This window comes from Hippopotamus amphibius, chromosome 15, assembly GCF_030028045.1.
Source record: "Hippopotamus amphibius kiboko isolate mHipAmp2 chromosome 15, mHipAmp2.hap2, whole genome shotgun sequence".
Taxonomy (NCBI): Eukaryota; Metazoa; Chordata; class Mammalia; order Artiodactyla; family Hippopotamidae; genus Hippopotamus; species Hippopotamus amphibius.
Window position 1 is genome coordinate 2,782,425 of NC_080200.1, and position 17,566 is coordinate 2,799,990.

The 17,566-nt window shown below is 61.6% G+C and overlaps 3 protein-coding genes across 5 annotated transcripts; 1 reads left to right on the forward strand and 2 right to left on the reverse strand.

The window, feature by feature from the left end:
* Positions 1-158: 158 nt before the first annotated feature.
* MRPL54 (mitochondrial ribosomal protein L54) lies at positions 159-3,563 on the forward strand. 2 transcript variants are annotated; one of them, XM_057709330.1, is made up of 4 exons: positions 159-315; positions 546-741; positions 1,386-1,551; positions 2,139-3,563. In XM_057709330.1, the coding sequence occupies exons 2-4, from the start codon at positions 624-626 to the stop codon at positions 2,269-2,271; spliced, it is 417 nt and encodes a 138-aa protein (XP_057565313.1). In that variant the 5' UTR covers positions 159-315; positions 546-623; the 3' UTR covers positions 2,272-3,563. The 2 variants fall into 2 exon arrangements, with proteins under 2 accessions (XP_057565313.1, XP_057565314.1); XM_057709331.1 differs by lacking the exon at positions 159-315 and having other exon boundaries at positions 345-741.
* Positions 3,564-4,793: 1,230 nt separating this feature from the next.
* RAX2 (retina and anterior neural fold homeobox 2) lies at positions 4,794-6,151 on the reverse strand. The gene is made up of 2 exons (XM_057710352.1): positions 5,916-6,151; positions 4,794-5,296 (listed from the first exon to the last, which is right to left on the reverse strand). The coding sequence occupies exons 1-2, from the start codon at positions 6,129-6,131 to the stop codon at positions 4,958-4,960; spliced, it is 555 nt and encodes a 184-aa protein (XP_057566335.1). The 5' UTR covers positions 6,132-6,151; the 3' UTR covers positions 4,794-4,957.
* A 3,407-nt stretch (positions 6,152-9,558) lies between these two features.
* MATK (megakaryocyte-associated tyrosine kinase) lies at positions 9,559-16,909 on the reverse strand. Of its 2 annotated transcripts, XM_057709113.1 has the most exons (13): positions 16,793-16,909; positions 15,498-15,557; positions 15,020-15,133; positions 14,816-14,931; positions 14,504-14,723; positions 13,945-14,038; positions 12,485-12,550; positions 11,202-11,301; positions 11,042-11,126; positions 10,880-10,953; positions 10,576-10,771; positions 10,115-10,201; positions 9,559-10,012 (listed from the first exon to the last, which is right to left on the reverse strand). In XM_057709113.1, exons 2-13 carry the CDS (start codon positions 15,504-15,506, stop codon positions 9,773-9,775), a joined length of 1,401 nt encoding a protein of 466 aa, XP_057565096.1. In that variant the 5' UTR covers positions 15,507-15,557; positions 16,793-16,909; the 3' UTR covers positions 9,559-9,772. The 2 variants fall into 2 exon arrangements, with proteins under 2 accessions (XP_057565096.1, XP_057565095.1); XM_057709112.1 differs by lacking the exons at positions 15,498-15,557; positions 16,793-16,909 and having other exon boundaries at positions 9,559-10,201; positions 15,020-15,284.
* Between the last annotated feature and the right edge of the window lie 657 nt (positions 16,910-17,566).

Here is a 17,566-nt window from a genome sequence, read left to right on the forward strand (position 1 = left end):
TTTCTTAACTGCAGAGTGAGGTGGGAAGCCACTGCTCGACTGCTACGGCTTTGGTGATTAGCCCAAGGGGTGGCACATGGGAAGAAACGGGGCTGGAAAATACTAAAGGAGCGGGAGGGACGGACTCTTCCGACGCCAAGGACACCGGAAGCGTCGCGGGGACCGTGCAGTACGTGGACTTCCGCCTTTGGCACACGTAGGGAGCTTCCTGAGCTTCCGGCTTCCTCCACTGTAAACTGAGGATGGTAATAGTGCCGACCTCCTAATTAAACCGAATCGAACTGGTTACAGAGTTAGCAATAGGTCTGGAAAATGGTGAGTCTAATAATAGTGCTGGTTTTTATTCCTTTTAGGTTTTCAGTGATTGCTGAATAGAATCAGGGATGTATAAGTTGTGATAAGTAAGTAACTGAAGGGCAGGAAGTCAATGAAACATCCCATGAAAGTCGCCTCGTGCAGTAATTGAGGATATCTATAAAAGTTTAAAGAAATCACAGTAAAGGCGAGCCTACGGCCGGAATACTACATTTCCCATAAATCTCTAGGAGCCTACAACTCCCAAGCACCCCCTCGGCCGTTGACGTCTTCCGGAAACGTGCACGTGCAGGCTGCCGGCATACGTCATGGCGGCCAGATGCCTCTTCGGTGCCACCCGGAGCTGGGCCGGTTGGTGGGCCTGGGAGCTCCCGGACCCCGCCGCTCCTGTAAGACTCCATGTACGAGGCTATGCCAAGAGACCGGGTGAGCTGGGTTAGGAGGGACTAAGATGGGAACGGTACAGATATTGGAGGGTTGGTAGTGCGCAAGCGTTAGTTGGGGAGGCGCGCCCTAGAGTCCACGCGCAAGCGCAGAGGCAGACGCTAAGCATGTGCGCAGGCGCAGTGTGAGGTACCTAGGGCGCGATTGGACTTAGTGCGCAGGCCCGAGGGTTCTTTTGGCGGGGGGGGGGTGGTTAGGAGGAGGTCCTGAACTTGGGTCCCTATCACGTTTCTGCCCCTAAACCAGTCACCTTTGGCAAGTTACCACCAGAAATTCGGATGATATGGGGCCCATCTAAGCATTAAAACCAAAGCAAGTTTATTTAAAGTTTCTCTGGATACAGCCTTGCCTGATCTCCTTTGTTGAAAGGCGAGGCTTGGCAAACGTGAGGTCTTAAGGACACGGAGCAGCCAGCGGAGACTTTCTCCGTGAGATAAACAGAAGGCGTGACAATGGGATGGAAAAGGAATGACTTGGTTACCCTGAACGTCAGTGTCATTTCATGCAGTATCCGTATCCCAGTTAAAATCATTTTGAGTGCAGCAGACAAGGGTCCAGCCAGGGCAGAAAGGGAAGGCTCGGGAGCGAGGGCGGAGCTGGGCTGAAATGACTCTCCCTCGCCGTAGTCATTAAGGGGGGCAAAGGCGGCAAAGGCGCTGTGGTCGGTGAGGCCCTGAAGGACCCGGAGGTGTGTACAGACCCCGTCCGGCTCACCACGCACGCCATGGGTGTCAACATCTACAAGGAGGGCCAGGATGTGGTCCTGAAGCCGGACTCCGAGTACCCAGAGTGGTGAGTGGGCCAGGACTGGGTGAGGAGGGTTTGGCTGATCAAATCTGAGGTTTTCGGAGGGCTTCCTTGGGGAGGTGCTGCGTGAGTCAAGACCTGAGTGGGTGCACAGAGCTTCAGAGGAGGGCAGGAACAGCCAGTGCAAAGGCCCCACGCAGAACTGCACCTGCTTTGTTAGTGGACAGCAGGGGGAGACAGGGCAGGAACTTGATGGAGCCCAGCGTTCAGGGGACTGCCGGGGGGATGGTAGGACGAGGAAGCCATTGCCAACGTGCCAGTCCTTCAAGCTGGGGAAGGTCTAGAAAGGTTGAGCGAGTGGGTGGGGAGGACTTACAGGCAGGCAGGCGGTAGACAAAGTCCAGGAGGCAGAAGCCTCGGCGTGCGCCCACCTCACATCTCAGCATCCTTGGAATGGGGGTACCCCCTTGTTCCACAGCTCGGGACCCGGCTCAGGGTGGGGAGGGACTGCCCTGAGGTCGCGCGGCCCCTGTGGGACCCAGCCCTGCTGCTGCCTGGGCCCAGGGGGTCTGCGGTGGGGAAGCCGCAGGGTAGGGGCTCTGCAACCCCGACTCCTGCCCACTCCCCGTCAGGCTGTTCCAGATGAACGTGGGCCCTCCCAAGACGCTGGAGGAGCTGGACCCTGAGACCCGGGAGTACTGGCGGCTGCTGCGGAAACACAACATATGGCGCCACAACCGGCTGAGCAAGAATCAGAAGTTCTAGCGGGGAAGGGGCCAAAGCACCCTGACCCTTGGAGGACCTGGAGGAGGTGGCGTGGGTGGCGGTGTACCTCCCCCAGCTCACCCCCTGGACTTTTTATTTTCTGGAGAAACAGACTTTTCCGAGAACAAAGGAGACCCCCTCACCAGGGTTACTGGATGTCCCCTGCAGTGAGGCTGAATCAGGGCCCTGGGGCCCAATAAAGACTTCTTGGGGCAATTGTTGGCAGCCCCGGATACCACTGGGTGTTGTCTACTGTCAGGGCCAGGAGGGACTTGGGGCAGGCAGTGGGGAGTGGTTCCATGGCCCAGCCACCACGCTCAGTGATTGGCGGGGAATCTGCAGGTCCATCTTCACCTCCCGGCCTCACTGAGCTTCTCACCCTGTTTCCTGGAATTCCTAGCATTGCCCAAGAGGCCCCAACCCCTATCCTCAGGGGAGAGGTTTTTCTAGCCAAGGCTCTCTGAGTTGCAGTGGACTCACACCTGAGCCAAGTCATGACTTGTGAGCTTCAGGAAGTGAAATAGCCAGGGGTAGGGTCTGGACTTCAGGCATGGCTGGATCCAGGTGCTTCAGTATTCAGCTATGTGGCTCTCTCCATCTCTGGGTCCTTTTAACTCCAGTACATAGTTCCCTCAGGCAGGGCTGGCTCCAGGGCTTCTGGCTGACATCCCCCTACCCAGTTCAGCAAGCCCAGCCAGAGGGAAGGGACTTCTCGTTCCTTCCTGCCAGGGTCACAGGGGTTATCTTCATTGGCCAATCACTTGAGCTGAGGGACCTGGGCCTACCCACCATCCTGCTGTCCATCCACACTGGTGCCCCCCAGATTGGAGAAAGCTGGAGGGGACACACACACACGGTGCCAGGGCCACACTGCCTGGGGGGCTGGACCGGGGCGCTCTCACCCTCCAAGCTCCTCCAGCTGGACGGGTGGGGCAGGGCAGGGTCTCCAAGGCTAATTCTGTCTGGTCACAGGAAAATGAGAGCCCTCATCCTCTTAGGAGGACTCTGCCGGGCGGATTACCGCACACCTGCCCTCCCTGCTGGCCTGATCTGGGCAGGCGGATCATCCCATCCCTCACATGGTTCCCCATGGCTCTCAGCGTAAAAACTGAAGTTGTGACGGCCGTGGGCCTTCTCACTCTTCCTCCAACACGCAGCCATGGTGCTGCCCCAGGGCCTTTGCACAGGCTGTGCCCTCTGCCTGGGTTGCTTCCCCCCGAGGTGTCCTCAAGGCTCCCTCTTTCACCTCCAGGCCTCTGCTCTGATGTCACCTTCTCCTGAGGCCTCCCCTAAACACCCTATTAAATTGCAACCCTGCCACACACTCCTGATCGCCCTTCCTGGTTTTAGTTTTCTCCCAAGCACTTACCACCAGCAGGTGTTTCATGTTTTACTTATTTATTTTTAAAGTCACGGTTCTTATCTGTCTCCCGCTGGAGGGGCAGCTCCGCGAGGGCAGGGGTTTTTCTCTGCTTTGTTCACCGCTGTGTCCTCATCATAAGTTGGGCGGGTGGATGGATGATGGGGTGGATGGGTAGCCTGGCTGCTGCAGCGTAAACAGCACACGGGCCGTCGGGTTCACGTGTGAGGTGCCAGCCCAGGTTGGAAGTGAGCAGGCCAGCTGGGTGTGAGGACCCGGAAGTGAAACTCCTGGAATTTCGTAGCACCTGTGGTCACTTCCTGGCCAGAGTCTGGAGCAAGTGGGATGCTGGCCCCCACCCCCACCTCATGGCACTCTCCTGTCGTGACCCTGGCTTCCCCATCCCACAGGGAGGTGCCCTGTTGTGGACAGTGGGCCAGCCACAGCACCAGTCACACCCCATTCCTTGCCAGACCCACCCCGCCGCCCCAACATCCTTGTCCTGGAGCCCAGCTCAGCCCTGGGAAGGATGGCCATCATGCCTTCATGAGCCCTGAGGGGACATGATTGGACAGAACAAATGCTGGCCTTGCCATCAGGGCCCCAAGCCCCCCTCAGTGGTCTGGGAGACACGATGGGGCTGCGGTCAGCGGGGACGTAAGCCACGCTTTGAGAACTGGAGGGACAGACAGTATTCGCGCAGCCTCAGCAAAGGGAGTCCCCTGTTAGCACCCAGCCCGGGTCCAGTGTAGTGCCTGGGCTGATGGAGTCAGGCAAGGAGTTTAAAAAGAGCCCCACCCCTACTGGCTGTGTGGCCTCAGGAAACTGGCTTCCCCTCTCTGGACCTCAGTTTCCTCCCCTTTAGACTGGGGCTGGTGGCCATGCCCACCTCATGGGGTAAAGCGATGGGCACACTGGACACAGTGAAAGGAGGCGGCTCGCACGTGAGCTGCTACTGCTGTTACTTCTCAGAGAGAGGACGGCTCGGCTCTTGGAAGATTCGGAGCAGGCGGAGGGATTTAGACTCATCAACCCGGAATGCACATCCCCGTGGCTCCTGATTGCAGCCTTACAGCCTAAGAACCTCGGAATCCACCCCACCTGTGCCCATTTGACAGATGGGGAGACTGAGGCCCCACGAGGGCACAGAGTTCCTTGAGATCAGGCCAGGCACCCACCCCCTGGCCTCGGAATCCTCTGGTCACCTCCTTGAAATTGGGTGCCAGTTACCCTGCAAAGCAGGGTAAGGAGGTGGTGGTGGGGTGGGGGACCCGGCGTGGGTGGCCACAGACAGGTTGAGAAGGGAGGACTGGGCAGGCAGTGGCCTCAGGCCGATGGCCAGGCCCTGTCCAGAGCCTGCATGTGCTCCTTGGCCAGCAGCCGCAGGGATGCCTCCTCCAGGGTGAAGCCGTCCGTGAAGGCCGGACCAAAGGCGTGGGGCCCAAAGGACCCCTGTAGCCCCGGGCCCGGGCCCAGGAAGTGCGGGAGGCCTGGCGCGGCTGGGGGCCCCGGGCCCAGCCAGGGCTCCAGGGGCAGTGGCATGGTGGGAGAGCGGGCAAAGGGCAGTGCTGGGGCCTCGGGGAGCCTCGGGGCTGCCACGGCCCCGGAGCCTGACTCAAGACGCTCCTGGCGGCGCCACTTGGCCCGGCGGTTCTGGAACCACACCTGGAGGCAGCAAGAGAGGTGCTCCCAGGTCAGGCCTGGTGGGGTGGGGTGAGGTGAGGCCACTCTTTCCCTCTCTGGGCCTCCCAGCCCCTTGGGGTCCTGCCCGCTGTCTAGCCTGACTTCCACCTGTTGCAGTGCCAACATATTGTGTTACCTGCCTCAAGGAGATGGCTGTTTTGAGAGCAGGATCCCTGCCTCCTGCCCCCCCGTCAAATCAGCCCCGAAGTCTTCTGAATCCAGGCTGTCCTTGCCTTCCCCTCTGCCCAGGCCCCCTCAGGCTCCCTGGCCTCCTCCCCAGTCTCTCTTGGCCCTCACAATGAAGGTCCAGCCACTGAGCTCGGCATTCAAGGCCCTTCACAAGCTCTCTCTCTCTCTGCCTCCCTTTCCACCGGCCTCCCCACCCAGCTTGGTGGAAATACCTCCAATTTAACCCCTCCACACCTTTGCACACATTGTTCTGGATGCCTAGAAAAATGCCTTTTCTCCTTTCTAGCTGGCAAACTCCTACTCAAACATCAAGGCCCCAGTCCCACATCCCCTCCTCCAGGAAGCCTTTCCATGCACTGGGAGGATTCATCCCTGGCACTGGCTCCCTCGGGCTGTTAGGGAGTCCCCTCACCTGCACGCGCACCTCAGGCAGGTGCACCTTGGCTGCCAGCTCCTCGCGGCTGTAAACATCCGGGTAGTGGGAGGCCTCGAACGCCCGCTCCAGCTGGTGCAGCTGGTACGTGGTGAAGGTCGTGCGGTTCCTCCGGTGCTTCTTCTTGGGGGCCTCCTCGCCAGGCCCTGGCCCCCCACCCTCAGCCACCGGCCCCTCACCTGGGCTCAGGAACATGGTTCCTCCTCGCCCCCACCTGGCAGGGTGGCAGGAGGACAGACGGTGGTGAGAGGGGAGGGACCACGGCTGGGGAGCCCCAGCCTCTGCCAGGCCTGGGGTAAGATCTGGAGGGGCTTCTCCCTCCACTGGGTCATGTGTTCCTTCTGCCTCCCCAGCCTCTGTCCATCTTGCATTATCTGCCTCTGTCTCCACTTCCTTCTCTCTCATCATTTTTCTGTGTCTTTGTCCACCACCCCCCCGCCCCCGCCTCTATTTCTCTGTCCCTCCGGCGCTCTCCCAGACTGCCTCTGTCTCCCTTTCTCTCTCTGTCTGTGTGTCTAGGACCCCTGGGAAAAGCAGGAGCTGGCACACTGCCCTAAGGAACGCTTCCTTACCTCCCAGTCTGCCACCCTGGTGGGGCTCTCTGTGCCCCCAGCTCCCACCCAGGCCCACCTGTGCCCACCCGCCCAGTGCTCACCGCTCCCAGCAGCCCTCTGACAGCCCCCGCGGGTCCAGCGCTGTCTGCTGCTGGCCTGGTCCAGCCAGACCCGAGGGGGTTGGGGTCGGGCGGGGAGGAAGATTAGCGAGGTGATTAATTGAGGGGGCCCCTCCCGCCCAGGCGCTGGCTGTTCTGAGCCACAGAGTTAGGGCCGGGCTCCAGGGGTTGGAGGGACACCGTTAGCCTGGGTCTGCCACCCCTCTCTGTACAACATTATTAAGAGCCTCCCCATCTCTGGGCCTCAGTTTCCCTAGCTGTAAAACGGTGACAACAGGACTTACCCCATGGGGCTCTCACAGGCATTCAATGAGCTGATGAAAGGAAAGAGCATTGCACAGTGATTGGCATACAGTGAGTGCTTAATGCATGTCCACTGTTACTGTTTTTTTGTCATCCAGGGTAAGAAAAAGAACCTCTCAGATTCACAGATGTCAGCGGGGATTGGGGAAGCTGAGGTCCCCAGAGGTGGAGGCAATTCCAGTTGGCCCCCCTGGGCATTGTGCAGGGCAAGGAATAGGGGGCATTTTAGCTGGGTTTTGAGGTATGAATAGAAGTTCACTTTTTAGTCACTCAATAATCATTTATTGGGCTTACTGTATACCAGGCACTGTTCACAGCAGTGAACAAAACAGGCACATCTTGGAGCTGACATCTTAGCAGGGTAGACAGACAACCCGTAACTATATAAGCAAAATATAGCATGTCAGGTGATCAGAAGCCTGGTGAGAAAACTCAAGCAGGGGAGGGATGGTTGCTCTTTTAAGGAAGGTGATCAGAGTGGGAGATGGAGTGCAACGCTGTAAATTCTGGACAAGACTGGGTATGAAGGGGAGGGTACTGGGGAGCCATGGGAGGTTGTGGAGCATTGGAGGGGCACCAATGGCATTTTGGATGAGTAGATATTGGGGGCAAGAGGGGAGGCTAGGAGGAGGCCAGAGGCATGGTCAGGGCAAGGGCAGGGTTGAGGGGGAGAAGAGAGAGATCTGGGGGGAGAAAGTCTGAGGAGGAGGGAAGAGGACAGGTATACCGAGGCTGTTTTGGGGACAGGTGGCTGATGGACTGTCCCTCAGGCGGTGGAATCTGAGAGCCAGAGCAGGATGGAGGGAGGTTGTCCCGGTGGAGCGAGGTGGGAGACCTAGGCCCGGGGATGGACCAGGGAGGGAGTGTGAGAGGAAGCAGAGATACGTCCTTCCAGAATGCTGGCTTCGTGGGGGAAAGACACACACGGAGCGAGAGATGGAGACAGGCACTCACACGCGTGCACACGTGCACACACTCAGACACTCACACGCAGCAGAGGGGTGCAGGCCCTGGAGGAGTTGGGGGCAGGGGGGAGCAGCCTGGGACAAAGAGGGAGGGCCGGGTGGGCAGGGGGCTTAACGCCCAAGGGTCAGCCAGGCAGGGAGGCCCCCGAAGCCCTGAGCCCAGGCCGGAGGGGCGGCGAGTGCTTCCAGAGGCTCCTGCGGCCCCTCCGGGCCTCAGCTGCCTGTGTGTAAGGTGGGCTGGGGCCCTGTGGCCAGGGCGGCGAGGCCTGTGGGTGGGGGGAGGTAATCCCCCTAATGGCTCGTCACTTTCAAACGCTAACGAGCTGCTCTGTCCTCAGACCCCAATTAGCTAATTGGCCCCGGTGGGTTAGGAGGCGCAGGAGGGATCCGGGTGTTAGGCGTGGGGGGCTCTGGCGACTTAGCAGGACGCGGCCGGACGTCCAGACGCTGTGTCAGCTTAGAGGACCGGATTAGGGGCGGGCCGGGCGCTGCGCGGCCGAGGTGACAGGCGGCCTCCTCCGGCCGGATCGGGCGGGGGCCAGGCCCCGCTCAGCCCCTCCGGCCTCCCACCCTTCGTTTCTCCCCTAGGAAGCATCGCTCAGCCCCTTCAGGTGCTGGTGGGGAAACTGAGGCCAGAGGGTGGGCGGGGCTCGGGGGGGATCTGCCTGGGGTCCGCGTAACCTTGAGACACTTCTCAGGCTCCGCTCGAGCCCGTGTGGGCCAGTCAAGGTGGGATGCCGTGCTGCGGGCGGTCTGGTGTCCCCTCACCAGCTCAGGGGCCCTGGGGCGGGCACCACGCCCACCAGAAACCCCCCCTCCAGGCCTCCTAGGCGCTGGCCGTCTGGGAACGTCATCAGAGAGGGCACGGTTGACAGTCTCATTAATAACTGAGCACCAGCTGTATGCGTCCAGTCCCTCACTGGCGTGAGCCCCTGGGGTCCTCACGCCTCCCTCGGAAAAGACTCCCGATCGTAGAGGAGGCCGTGGGGGCCCATGGAGGGGGGCCGCCCCCCTCGTTTGCCCAGGACACCCCCAGTTTAGCACTGACCCCCCCCATCCCAGACACGCCCTCAGTCCACGGCGGTGGGTCACGAGCCCAGGCCACACGGCTGGGGTCAGCAGGATTCGAACCCGGGTGTGCAAGCCCGGAGTCCCAGACCCCACCCGAGAGCGGACAGGAGGGGCAGGGCCTTGGGGCAGGGCCTTGGGGCAGGGCCTTGGAGCAGGCCGTGCAGCCGACTCTTCTCAACAAGTGTCCCCTGGAGTCACTGGGTGAGGCTGTTGGGTCGTGACAGGTGGAGGATGCCGCTGCACTGGAGCGCCCGGGGAGGGGACATTACTGCACCGGCAGGCCCCCCTCCCCCCCCGACCTGGACTCCCACGTGCCCTCTCCGAGGGGCAAGGCTGGGGGTAGAACAGGATGCCGGACAGGGCACTCGGATCTCCTGGGACGCCGAGGGCTACGGCGGGGTCCTCACCACCGAAGGAGGTGGGGAACCAGCGGCTGAGGGCAAGTCCACGGGCAGCTGTGATCCTTGGCCTGGGGGTCTCCTGGCTCCATCCCCAAGGAAATGTGGGGGCTGCAAGGTCCTAGGTGGGTAAACCCCTCTGTGGGCAGACATGAGTGATGGGGCCCCCCGGGTGGACAGCAGGGGCAGCAGAGAGAGACTCAGACACCCAGTCCTCAGAACCAGTCTTTATCCAGGCGCTAATCCTTGGCCTCCCTGGGGCCGTGGTGCCCACGGGCTGCCCAGAGCCCTCCACGCGGCCAACCCCCGGGACGCGAGCCGGGCGGGCAGTTTCCCGGCCCTGCCCCTCTTCAGGCCTGGCCCGCGTCCCCACCCGGCGTCCCCCACTCTCTTAGTCCTCCGGGGCCTGAGGCCCCATGGGCAGGGTCAGGGCTCCTGGCCGTGGGGCAAGGTGGGACCGTCCGCGTCCTGCCCCTCGTTGGGGGCTGAGGCGCCCGCGCTGCGCAGCTCCCGGGCCAGCTTCTCAGCCAGTTTGCGGAACGGCGGCCGGCGAGCGGGCTCCGCCTCCCAGCAGCTGCCCATGAGGGCGTGGATGGGTCCCGGGCAGCCCTCGGGGGGCTCCATGCGGTACCCCTTCTCCACAGCCTCTGACACCTCCTTCAGCGACTGCGGGCAGAGGGCGCCCCAGTGTGGGCTGGGGTTCAGGGTCACGACCCCTGGACCCACAAGGGACTCAGCGCCTCCTCCCCACCCCCTGCCCTTGCTCACCATCTTGGGGTATGGCGCCCGGCCGTATGAGAAGACCTCCCACAGCAGCACCCCAAAACTCCAGACGTCCGACTTGCTGGAGAACTTCTGTGGGGACCGAGATCAGGGCGAGAGGGACCCCTCAGGGCTTCTGCTCCAGCCCCTGCTTCCTCCAGGAAGTCCCCCTGGGTTGATCTTCACTCCCTGGTCTCCTCCCAATAGACTCCTGCCCCTGAATCCGCCCCCCCAACCCCCAACCCAGGCTCAGTGCAAGAACGAGGTTGTTCTTGCTCTCACTTGCTGAGCCCAAGACTGTTTCAGAAATGAGGAGACCAAGGCTCAGGCTAAAAGGAAAAATTATGGGCCAAGAGCACGGAGGTGGAGATGTTTCCCTTGGAGGTTCAGAGAGGTAAGAGACAGGCCCAGGGTTGCACAGTGCAGCTAGGGTTCCAAGGGCCCTGGGGGGGTAAGGGGGGGCTCACCCCGTGTTTGAGAGCCTCGGGGGCCGTCCACTTGACGGGCAGCCGGCTGGAGTCCAGTCCCTTCCGCTCGGCTTTGGCCAGGCCGAAGTCGCTGACCTTGGCCACCAGGTCCTCGGACACGAGGATGTTCCTGGCAGCCAGGTCTCGGTGCACCAGCTTCTTGCTCTCCAGGTATTCCATGCCCTCAGCCACGTGCCTGGAGGGGGTGGGCAGTGGGCACGGGCCTCAGGTGCCCGGACCACAGACTCCAAGGCCCCTCCCTGCTCTGTGCCTTGGTCTCCCCGCCCTGGGAAGCCCCACTCACAGGGAAAACTGCAGGAGCTGGGGGGTGTTCACAAGGGCCCGGCCCCGCGTCCGGAGAAAATTCACCAGGTTGCCCTGTGGGGGGACACGGGAGGGGTGGGGGATGCTGGAGGCTGCTCGGCCGCCCCGCCCCCACCCGGCTGCCCCTTGGCCCCGCACCCACCTTGCTCACGTGCTCCATCACGATGTAGAGACCCTGGTGCAGGATCACACCCAGCAGACGCACCAGGTTTTTATGCTGCATCTTCCTGGGGGCAGGCAGGTGAGGGGTGAAGGCGGGTTGGGACCCCGCCCCAGGGCGTCCTCCCCTCACCAGGACTCACGTCATGACTGCCGTCTCGTCCAGGAAGGCCTGGGCCGTCACGTCGCACTTGATGTTCTTCACGGCCACCTTCTGTCCCAGGTACTCGCCCTGCAGGACGGCTGGGGGGAGGTGGGGGCGGGGATCAGGACCCCACAGAGACGGGACAGACATGGGGACACGCCCACTCACAGCGACCCCCACGGATGGAAACCCCTCCTCTACAGGCTCTAGACCCCCGAGCAAAGAGAATCACCTAAGCTAGGGGTCTGCAAACTCCGGCCCTCGGGCCCAATCCAGTCCCGTTGCGGGTTTCTGCAAGGCCCGCAAGCTCAGAGTGGGTTTTTACATTTTTGAATGGTTGAAAAAAATCAAAAGAAGATTTTGTGATGTGAAAATTACACAAAATTGGACTCCAGTGTCTATAAATAAAGTTTTATTGGCACACGGCCACACCTGTTCATCTCCCTGTCGCCTGTGGCTGCTTTCCTGCTACAAGGGCAGAGCTGAGCAGATGTGACAGATGGAAAATATGCGCACTCCAGCCCTTTCCTGAGAAGGTCTGCAACCCCTGATCTAGGCCCCAGGTCCTCCCAGGATAACTTCAGGCGATGGCATCAAAACAGAGGGACCAGGGACTCCCCTGTTGGTCCAGTGGTTAGGACTCCACACTTCCACTGCAAGGGGCACGGGGTTTGATCCCTGGTCGGGGACTAGGATCCCACATGCCTTGAAATGCAGCCAAAACAAAACAAAAGAAAAAAGAGAGGGACCGGGGCTTCCGTGGTAGCACAGTGGTTAAGAATCCGTCTGCCAATGCAGGGGACACGGGTTCCATCGCTGCTCCGGGAAGATCCCACATGCATCACAGCGACTAGGCCTGTGCGCCACAAGTACTGAGACCACATGCCACAACTACTGAAGCCCATGAGCCTAGAGCCCATGCTCCACAAAAAGAGAAGCCACCGCACCACAACGAAGAGTAGCCCCTGCTCTCCGCAACTACAGAAAGCCTGCGTGCAGCAACAAAGACCCAACACAGCCAATAAATAAAAATAAATAAATAAATTTATTGAAAAAAAAAAAAGAGGGACCAGTGTGTGCAAGAGCCCGGGGGTGTGGACGCACACCCGCTGGATGCCTGCCCACACTACCTCTCTCCTCGTCGCGGCTGCTGTGAACCTCCTTTCACAGAGAGGAGCCCTTGGGTCCTTAGCCACACGGCAAGTAGGTATCAAATGTGGGTGTGAACTCATCTCTGGGACCCCCTACCTCCCTTGAGCCCCCGCCACGCCCCCCACTCACCTCCAAACTCTCCCTCTCCGATCTGCGCTCCCAACGTCAAATGCTGCAGGTTCAGTAACCAGCCGGCTGTGGGTGGGGGAGTGGGGGAGACCCAGTCAGAGGGCTGCTGGGTCCCAGCCCCTCCCACGGCAGCTCTACCCACCGGGAGACCAGGCCACGTCTCCCACAGCATGCTTTCCCAGCAGGGGCCCAAGGGCATGTCTGAGGCACTGCACTCCTGGTACCAGTTATCAGGCAGCCAAAAACAACAGAGCCCTTCTCTCTTCCACCTGTGTCCTTCCAAGGAGCCTGCAGGCTCTTCCTTTACCGTCCTTTATCCCTGGCCACCCAGGGACACACACAGACCAAAAAATACAACAGAGTCTGGTAAAGCTTCCAGAACCTTCTGGCAAAGGTTCTGGAACCTTCCAGAATCTTTCAGTGCTCTAAGTCGTCACCTGTGTTCCAGTCTCCCTGATCTTTCTCTCAAGCACATCTGTGTTCTCCCCCTACTCTGTCCTCCAGCAGATGTTGTAGGCCTCCTCCTCTTCCTCCCCAAATCACGAGCTCTTAGGTACAATCAGGCACCGTGACACCAGCCTCCACCTGAGTGCCATCCCCAAGATGCTTCCAAAGAAACAGCCATGATCACCGGGTTCAAAGGGGTGGCCACGGTAGGGCGCATGGGCTCTGAGTATGGAGAATTTCACTGCTCAATGGCTGGAAAAGCATTTCAGGTGAGGGGAATAGAATGCAAACAGTACAGAGGCACGAGAGGAAACGAGGAGTCACAACTCGGGGGGCTTGTGAAACACAGAAGAGCCTTGTAGATGAAGCAGGAAGGATAGCTCAGCCACAAGGGAAAGTTCTGGAAGGCAGTGGAGCTGCCTGGACTCCCCGCTTTAGGCAGGGAAGTGATGTGGGTGGATTTTCACAGTAGGAAGTTGCCTCTGAGGCCACAGGATTTGGGAGGAAGGAGGACTCTCCCGCTCAGGAAGGAGGTGGTCAGATGGGAAGGTCTGAGGCTGGGCCAGCCAGGTTGGCAGGGACCAGATTTTTTTTTTTTTTTTTTTTTGGCCGCTCTGCACGCGTGTGGGATCTTAGTTCCCTGACCAGGGATTGAACCCGTGCCTCCTACAGTGGCAGCACCGAGTCCTAACTACTGGACCACCAGGAAATTCCTGGGGAGGAGCCAGATTTAACTGGTGTTAGAACTTAGTCACAGAGGGGATGCGGGAGCGTGGGTGGATGGAGGATCTGCCGGGGTTTCTGGCTCAGGTGATGGGAACATGGAGGCAGCAGGTGTGGGACCCAGATCACCATTGTGCCCCGCCCGGCTCAAGAGCAGCCCAGGTCTTCTGCCTGCAGAGCCAGGCACAGCGACCTGCTCCGGTGATGTGGCCTTGGCCGTGTGCCCAGGCCCCAGGGCCCTGCCCCCCCCAGGCCAGGCTAACAGAGGCAGGAAGGGCGGGGCCCCCTACCCTTGGCCAGCTCCTCCTCCGCGGACTTGGCGCCCTGTTTTCTCTTGGGTTTCACCAGCTTCGTGCAGATGGCCCCCTTGTCCTTGCTGTAATGCTGCAGGGAGGGGCAGGGCAGAGGCAGCCGTGAGCCCAACCCCCCTGGGTTGCAGGGAACCCCTGCATCCCGTCCCCTTCCCAGGGGGGTCTCTGGTTGGGGTGGGTGGGAGGTGCGAAGGAGGAGAGGGGGTTGGTTCCCACAGGACTCTTTAGGCTGGTTTCCATGGGAACAGGAGAGGATGCGGACTAGCAGGAAACAGGAGGATGGGGGGTGTCTTGGGATTGGTGTCAAATTGGAGGTTCCTGGGTGTCCCTGGAGGAGTCACCCCAGTCCCTGGAGGACTCAGACCACCCGTAGGGTTGGTGGTCCATGGAGACCAGCCCCTCCTTCTCCGCACTGGGGAGCATGCGCCGCTGGGGACCCATGTTCACCCAGCTTTGGGGATGGGGCGGAGCCCGGCGTCCCTCCATCTCCGCACTGGAGGGCATGGGCTCTCAGGTCCCCGGCCTGTGGCGGCCGCACCTCCACCATATCCATGAGGTTGCAGAAGCAGACCGCCTCGTCGATGGTCAGGTGGCCGTCGCGGTGCAGCACGCGGTAGTGGATGACGTCACGGCCGAAGCTCACGCACAGCACGTAGTCGCCCGGGTGCCGCGCGGACTCTCGCACCAGGAACAGCCCGTCCTCGGGCGGCTGCAGCTGCTGCACGGCCTCCTGGCCTGAGATCTTCCCGTGGAACCACCTGCGGCCGGCGGGAGGGCGGGCTGGGCTGGGCTGGGCTGACCGGGCCCCGCGGACCTCACCCCGGGGCCGGGGCTTTTCCCCACGACTCACGGCATGAGGCTGAGCTTGGGGTCCGCCGACAGGGCCTCGCGCTCCCGCAGCGCGCCGGCCGCCAGCAGCCCTTCCTGCCCGCTGGCGTGGTGCTTGGCGCGGTACCAGCTCTTGTTCTGCGGGGAGGGAGCCAAGGGTCGGTGGGGGGGTGCTTTCCTGGCCAAGCCCCCTCCCCAAACACCCCCCACACACACACCTACTCACCTCACAGGCCTCCAGGATGGTGACCACGTCACCCTTGCGGAAGGCCAGCTCCCCAGGCTTGGGGCGCATGTGCTCACACTTGGTGATGCATTGGGTGCCCGGGGCCCAGCGCCTCTGGGGGGGGCGTGCCAAGAGGGGGAAAGGGGTCATGAGAGAGATGCAGGGGTGGGGGGGGCCCAGAGGAGAGAGAAAGACTGCAAGGAGGCAGAGACCAAGAACAGAACACAGCGAGAGAGAGGAGAGGAGAGGAGAGGAGGGCGAGGAAGCGGCCAGCAGAGGACATGTCAAAGTCACAAAGAGAGGGGGGCCCGGGGCAGGAGATCAGGAGGAAAGGGTGAAAGAAAAGCAACACCCAGTGACAGAGGAAGATTGGCAGACACCGCTTAAGGGGACACGGGTCAGAGAATAACCCCACCCCCACCCCCATGGTGAGTAGAGGAAACGCCCAGGCACAGGCACCCAAGTTGGGGGTACTCACCGTTGGCATCCTGGCTGAGATGGGTGGGGGGTGCCAGGTGTGGAGGAAGCGAGGGCTCCCCTGGGGAGGGGGCAGAGACTAGCTGGAGAGCCCAGATTCAAGCCAGGCTGGGGCCCCAGGGGCCGTTACTACCACTTACAGCCCAGGCCAGCTGGAGGCGGCAGCCAGCTGGCCTCCACAGGGTTGTGGGGACTCCCCAGGCCTCTTTGGGGAGGTGGTCTTTCCCTGGGAGAGTTCCTTAGCATGGAGCCTGGCCCTGCCATCATCCCCAAAGGGAAACTGAGGCACAAGGCAGGCACTGAGCAAGCAGCCCGGGGCTGGCTCAGGCCCCAGCAGCCCACACGGCACGTGGGGAGCTTAGAGCTACCTTACGGAGCCTGGTTCTTCCTCTTTTCTGGTTAGTGGGCAGGGGCAGAACAAGGAAATAGGGGATGATTCAAGGTCATTCCAAGAATCTCTGACCCTGGAGGGGGTGGGGACCGGGGCAGTGCTGCCCTGCTGGGCTCCTCCAGCTGCCAGCTCAGGCTCTCTGATCCCCCACCCCACCCTCACCCAGGATGGACACACACAGTCCTTCACGGCTGCTTTAGTGGGGGCATGTCTGCCCCCTGCTTCCCCCATGGACCGCACCAGGTGGCTGGCTGGGCAGTGGGACAGATTGGGAGGGGTGAGTCTCTGCTCCTCGAATATGTGCCCCCAGAAACCCCCAGCCCTATGTGTACTCACACGCATACTGATCTATGTACACACGAGAACACACAGGGCTCGGACACAGGTGGACACAGGTACCCACAGGCACGCGGGTATGCAAGCAAAAGCAGTTTCTCCTAGAGACAGTTGTGCACACACGTCCACACGTGTGAACACACGCACAGACGCTCAGACATTCGGAAACGTGTGTACTGCTCCCCCCGCCCCCAACCACACACAAACCCGCACTTGAACACCTGGGCGCCAGACGCGGGGCCACCCGGGCACGCAGAGCTACACGCAGGGCCGCGCACACGCAGCTCGGAGACACGCGCACATCCCTCCACGTGGACGCGCGGATACACACACCCAGGGGCTTGCAGACGCGCACACTCGCACCCACAAAAATACCACCCCACCCCACTCCTGGTCGCATCTAGCCACCCCCAACCCCAGTCGCGTACCGGCCACGGGCCCGGGCCGCGAACGCTCGCGCTCGTACACTGGCCCCTCCCGCGCTCGCCCGGCATCCCCCGACCCGCGAACCCTTGGGGTCGCCCCACTGTCCCACGGTCTCTCCCCACCATCCCCGCCGGCCGGCTCACCTGTTCAGGGGTCGCCCCTGGGCCGCACCCCGCGCCCGCCCCCAGGAGGGCCCCCGCGCGCCGGCTGCGCAGCCCGAGGCGGCCCCGGCTGCACAACTTGGAGCAAGTTGCTCCGTTTCCTCATTTTGGGGGGGAGGGCTGGGATTGAGGTGGGGGGAGCGGGAGGCGCGGCGGCCTGGGAGGCCCCCGCGGGTCCTAGCGCCGGCCGCATTGCGGTCTGCTCCGCGCGCCGCCGCCGCCGCCGGCGGCCCCTCCCCGCGCCGCCTCCCGGGCCCCCGGCGCCTCCCGCGCGGCCCGGGCGGGGGCCGGCGGCGTTCTCCGGCTCCACGCGGCTCCCCGGCCTGGCGCCGCGGCGCGCGCACCCCCGCCCATCCCGGGAACTCACACCTTGGAGCGTGGAGCTAGTGCCGCGAGCGCACAGGGAGGGGAAGAAGAGTAAGCTTCCTGTCTGGGGAGGTAAGCAAGTCACAGAGCCTCGACCACACAGTGGACCCTTCTGACTCGGATTCCAACGCCCTCGTCAACTCCTCTAACAAGGGTCTCATTTCAGTACCTGGCCCCTGGAGAGGGCCGTTGGTACTGGCGCAAAGAAAGCCCTCATCCGCTATGAATATCCTTATCTTCATCAACGGCATTAAGTGAAAATTGGGGCCACAGGAAAAAAATCATCTGGAACTGGAGGCCGCCTGGCCGAGCAGCCATCCTTGGAGGGTAACAGTGGGGTTTCCTCAGGGCCAACCCAGCTGTGCCAGAGGCAGGTGCCGCCCTCTCCCA

What these genes read in the sequence shown, in the direction of transcription:
- MATK (XM_057709112.1), bottom strand. Translation starts at nt 15,169, where the DNA reads ATGACCCCTTTCCCCCTCTTGGCACGCCCCCCCCAGAGGCGCTGGGCC. An exon ending in ACCTCATGGATATGGTGGAG is followed by an intron (nt 14,039 to 14,503) that starts GTGCGGCCGCCA and finishes CCCTCCCTGCAG; the next exon opens with CATTACAGCAAGGACAAGGG. An exon ending in CGGAGAGGGAGAGTTTGGAG is followed by an intron (nt 11,302 to 12,484) that starts GTGAGTGGGGGG and finishes ACCTCCCCCCAG; the next exon opens with CCGTCCTGCAGGGCGAGTAC.
- RAX2 (XM_057710352.1), bottom strand. Translation starts at nt 6,131, where the DNA reads ATGTTCCTGAGCCCAGGTGAGGGGCCGGTGGCTGAGGGTGGGGGGCCA. An exon ending in TGCCTGAGGTGCGCGTGCAG is followed by an intron (nt 5,297 to 5,915) that starts GTGAGGGGACTC and finishes TGCTGCCTCCAG; the next exon opens with GTGTGGTTCCAGAACCGCCG.
- MRPL54 (XM_057709330.1), top strand. Translation starts at nt 624, where the DNA reads ATGGCGGCCAGATGCCTCTTCGGTGCCACCCGGAGCTGGGCCGGTTGG. An exon ending in AGGCTATGCCAAGAGACCGG is followed by an intron (nt 742 to 1,385) that starts GTGAGCTGGGTT and finishes CCCTCGCCGTAG; the next exon opens with TCATTAAGGGGGGCAAAGGC. An exon ending in GACTCCGAGTACCCAGAGTG is followed by an intron (nt 1,552 to 2,138) that starts GTGAGTGGGCCA and finishes ACTCCCCGTCAG; the next exon opens with GCTGTTCCAGATGAACGTGG.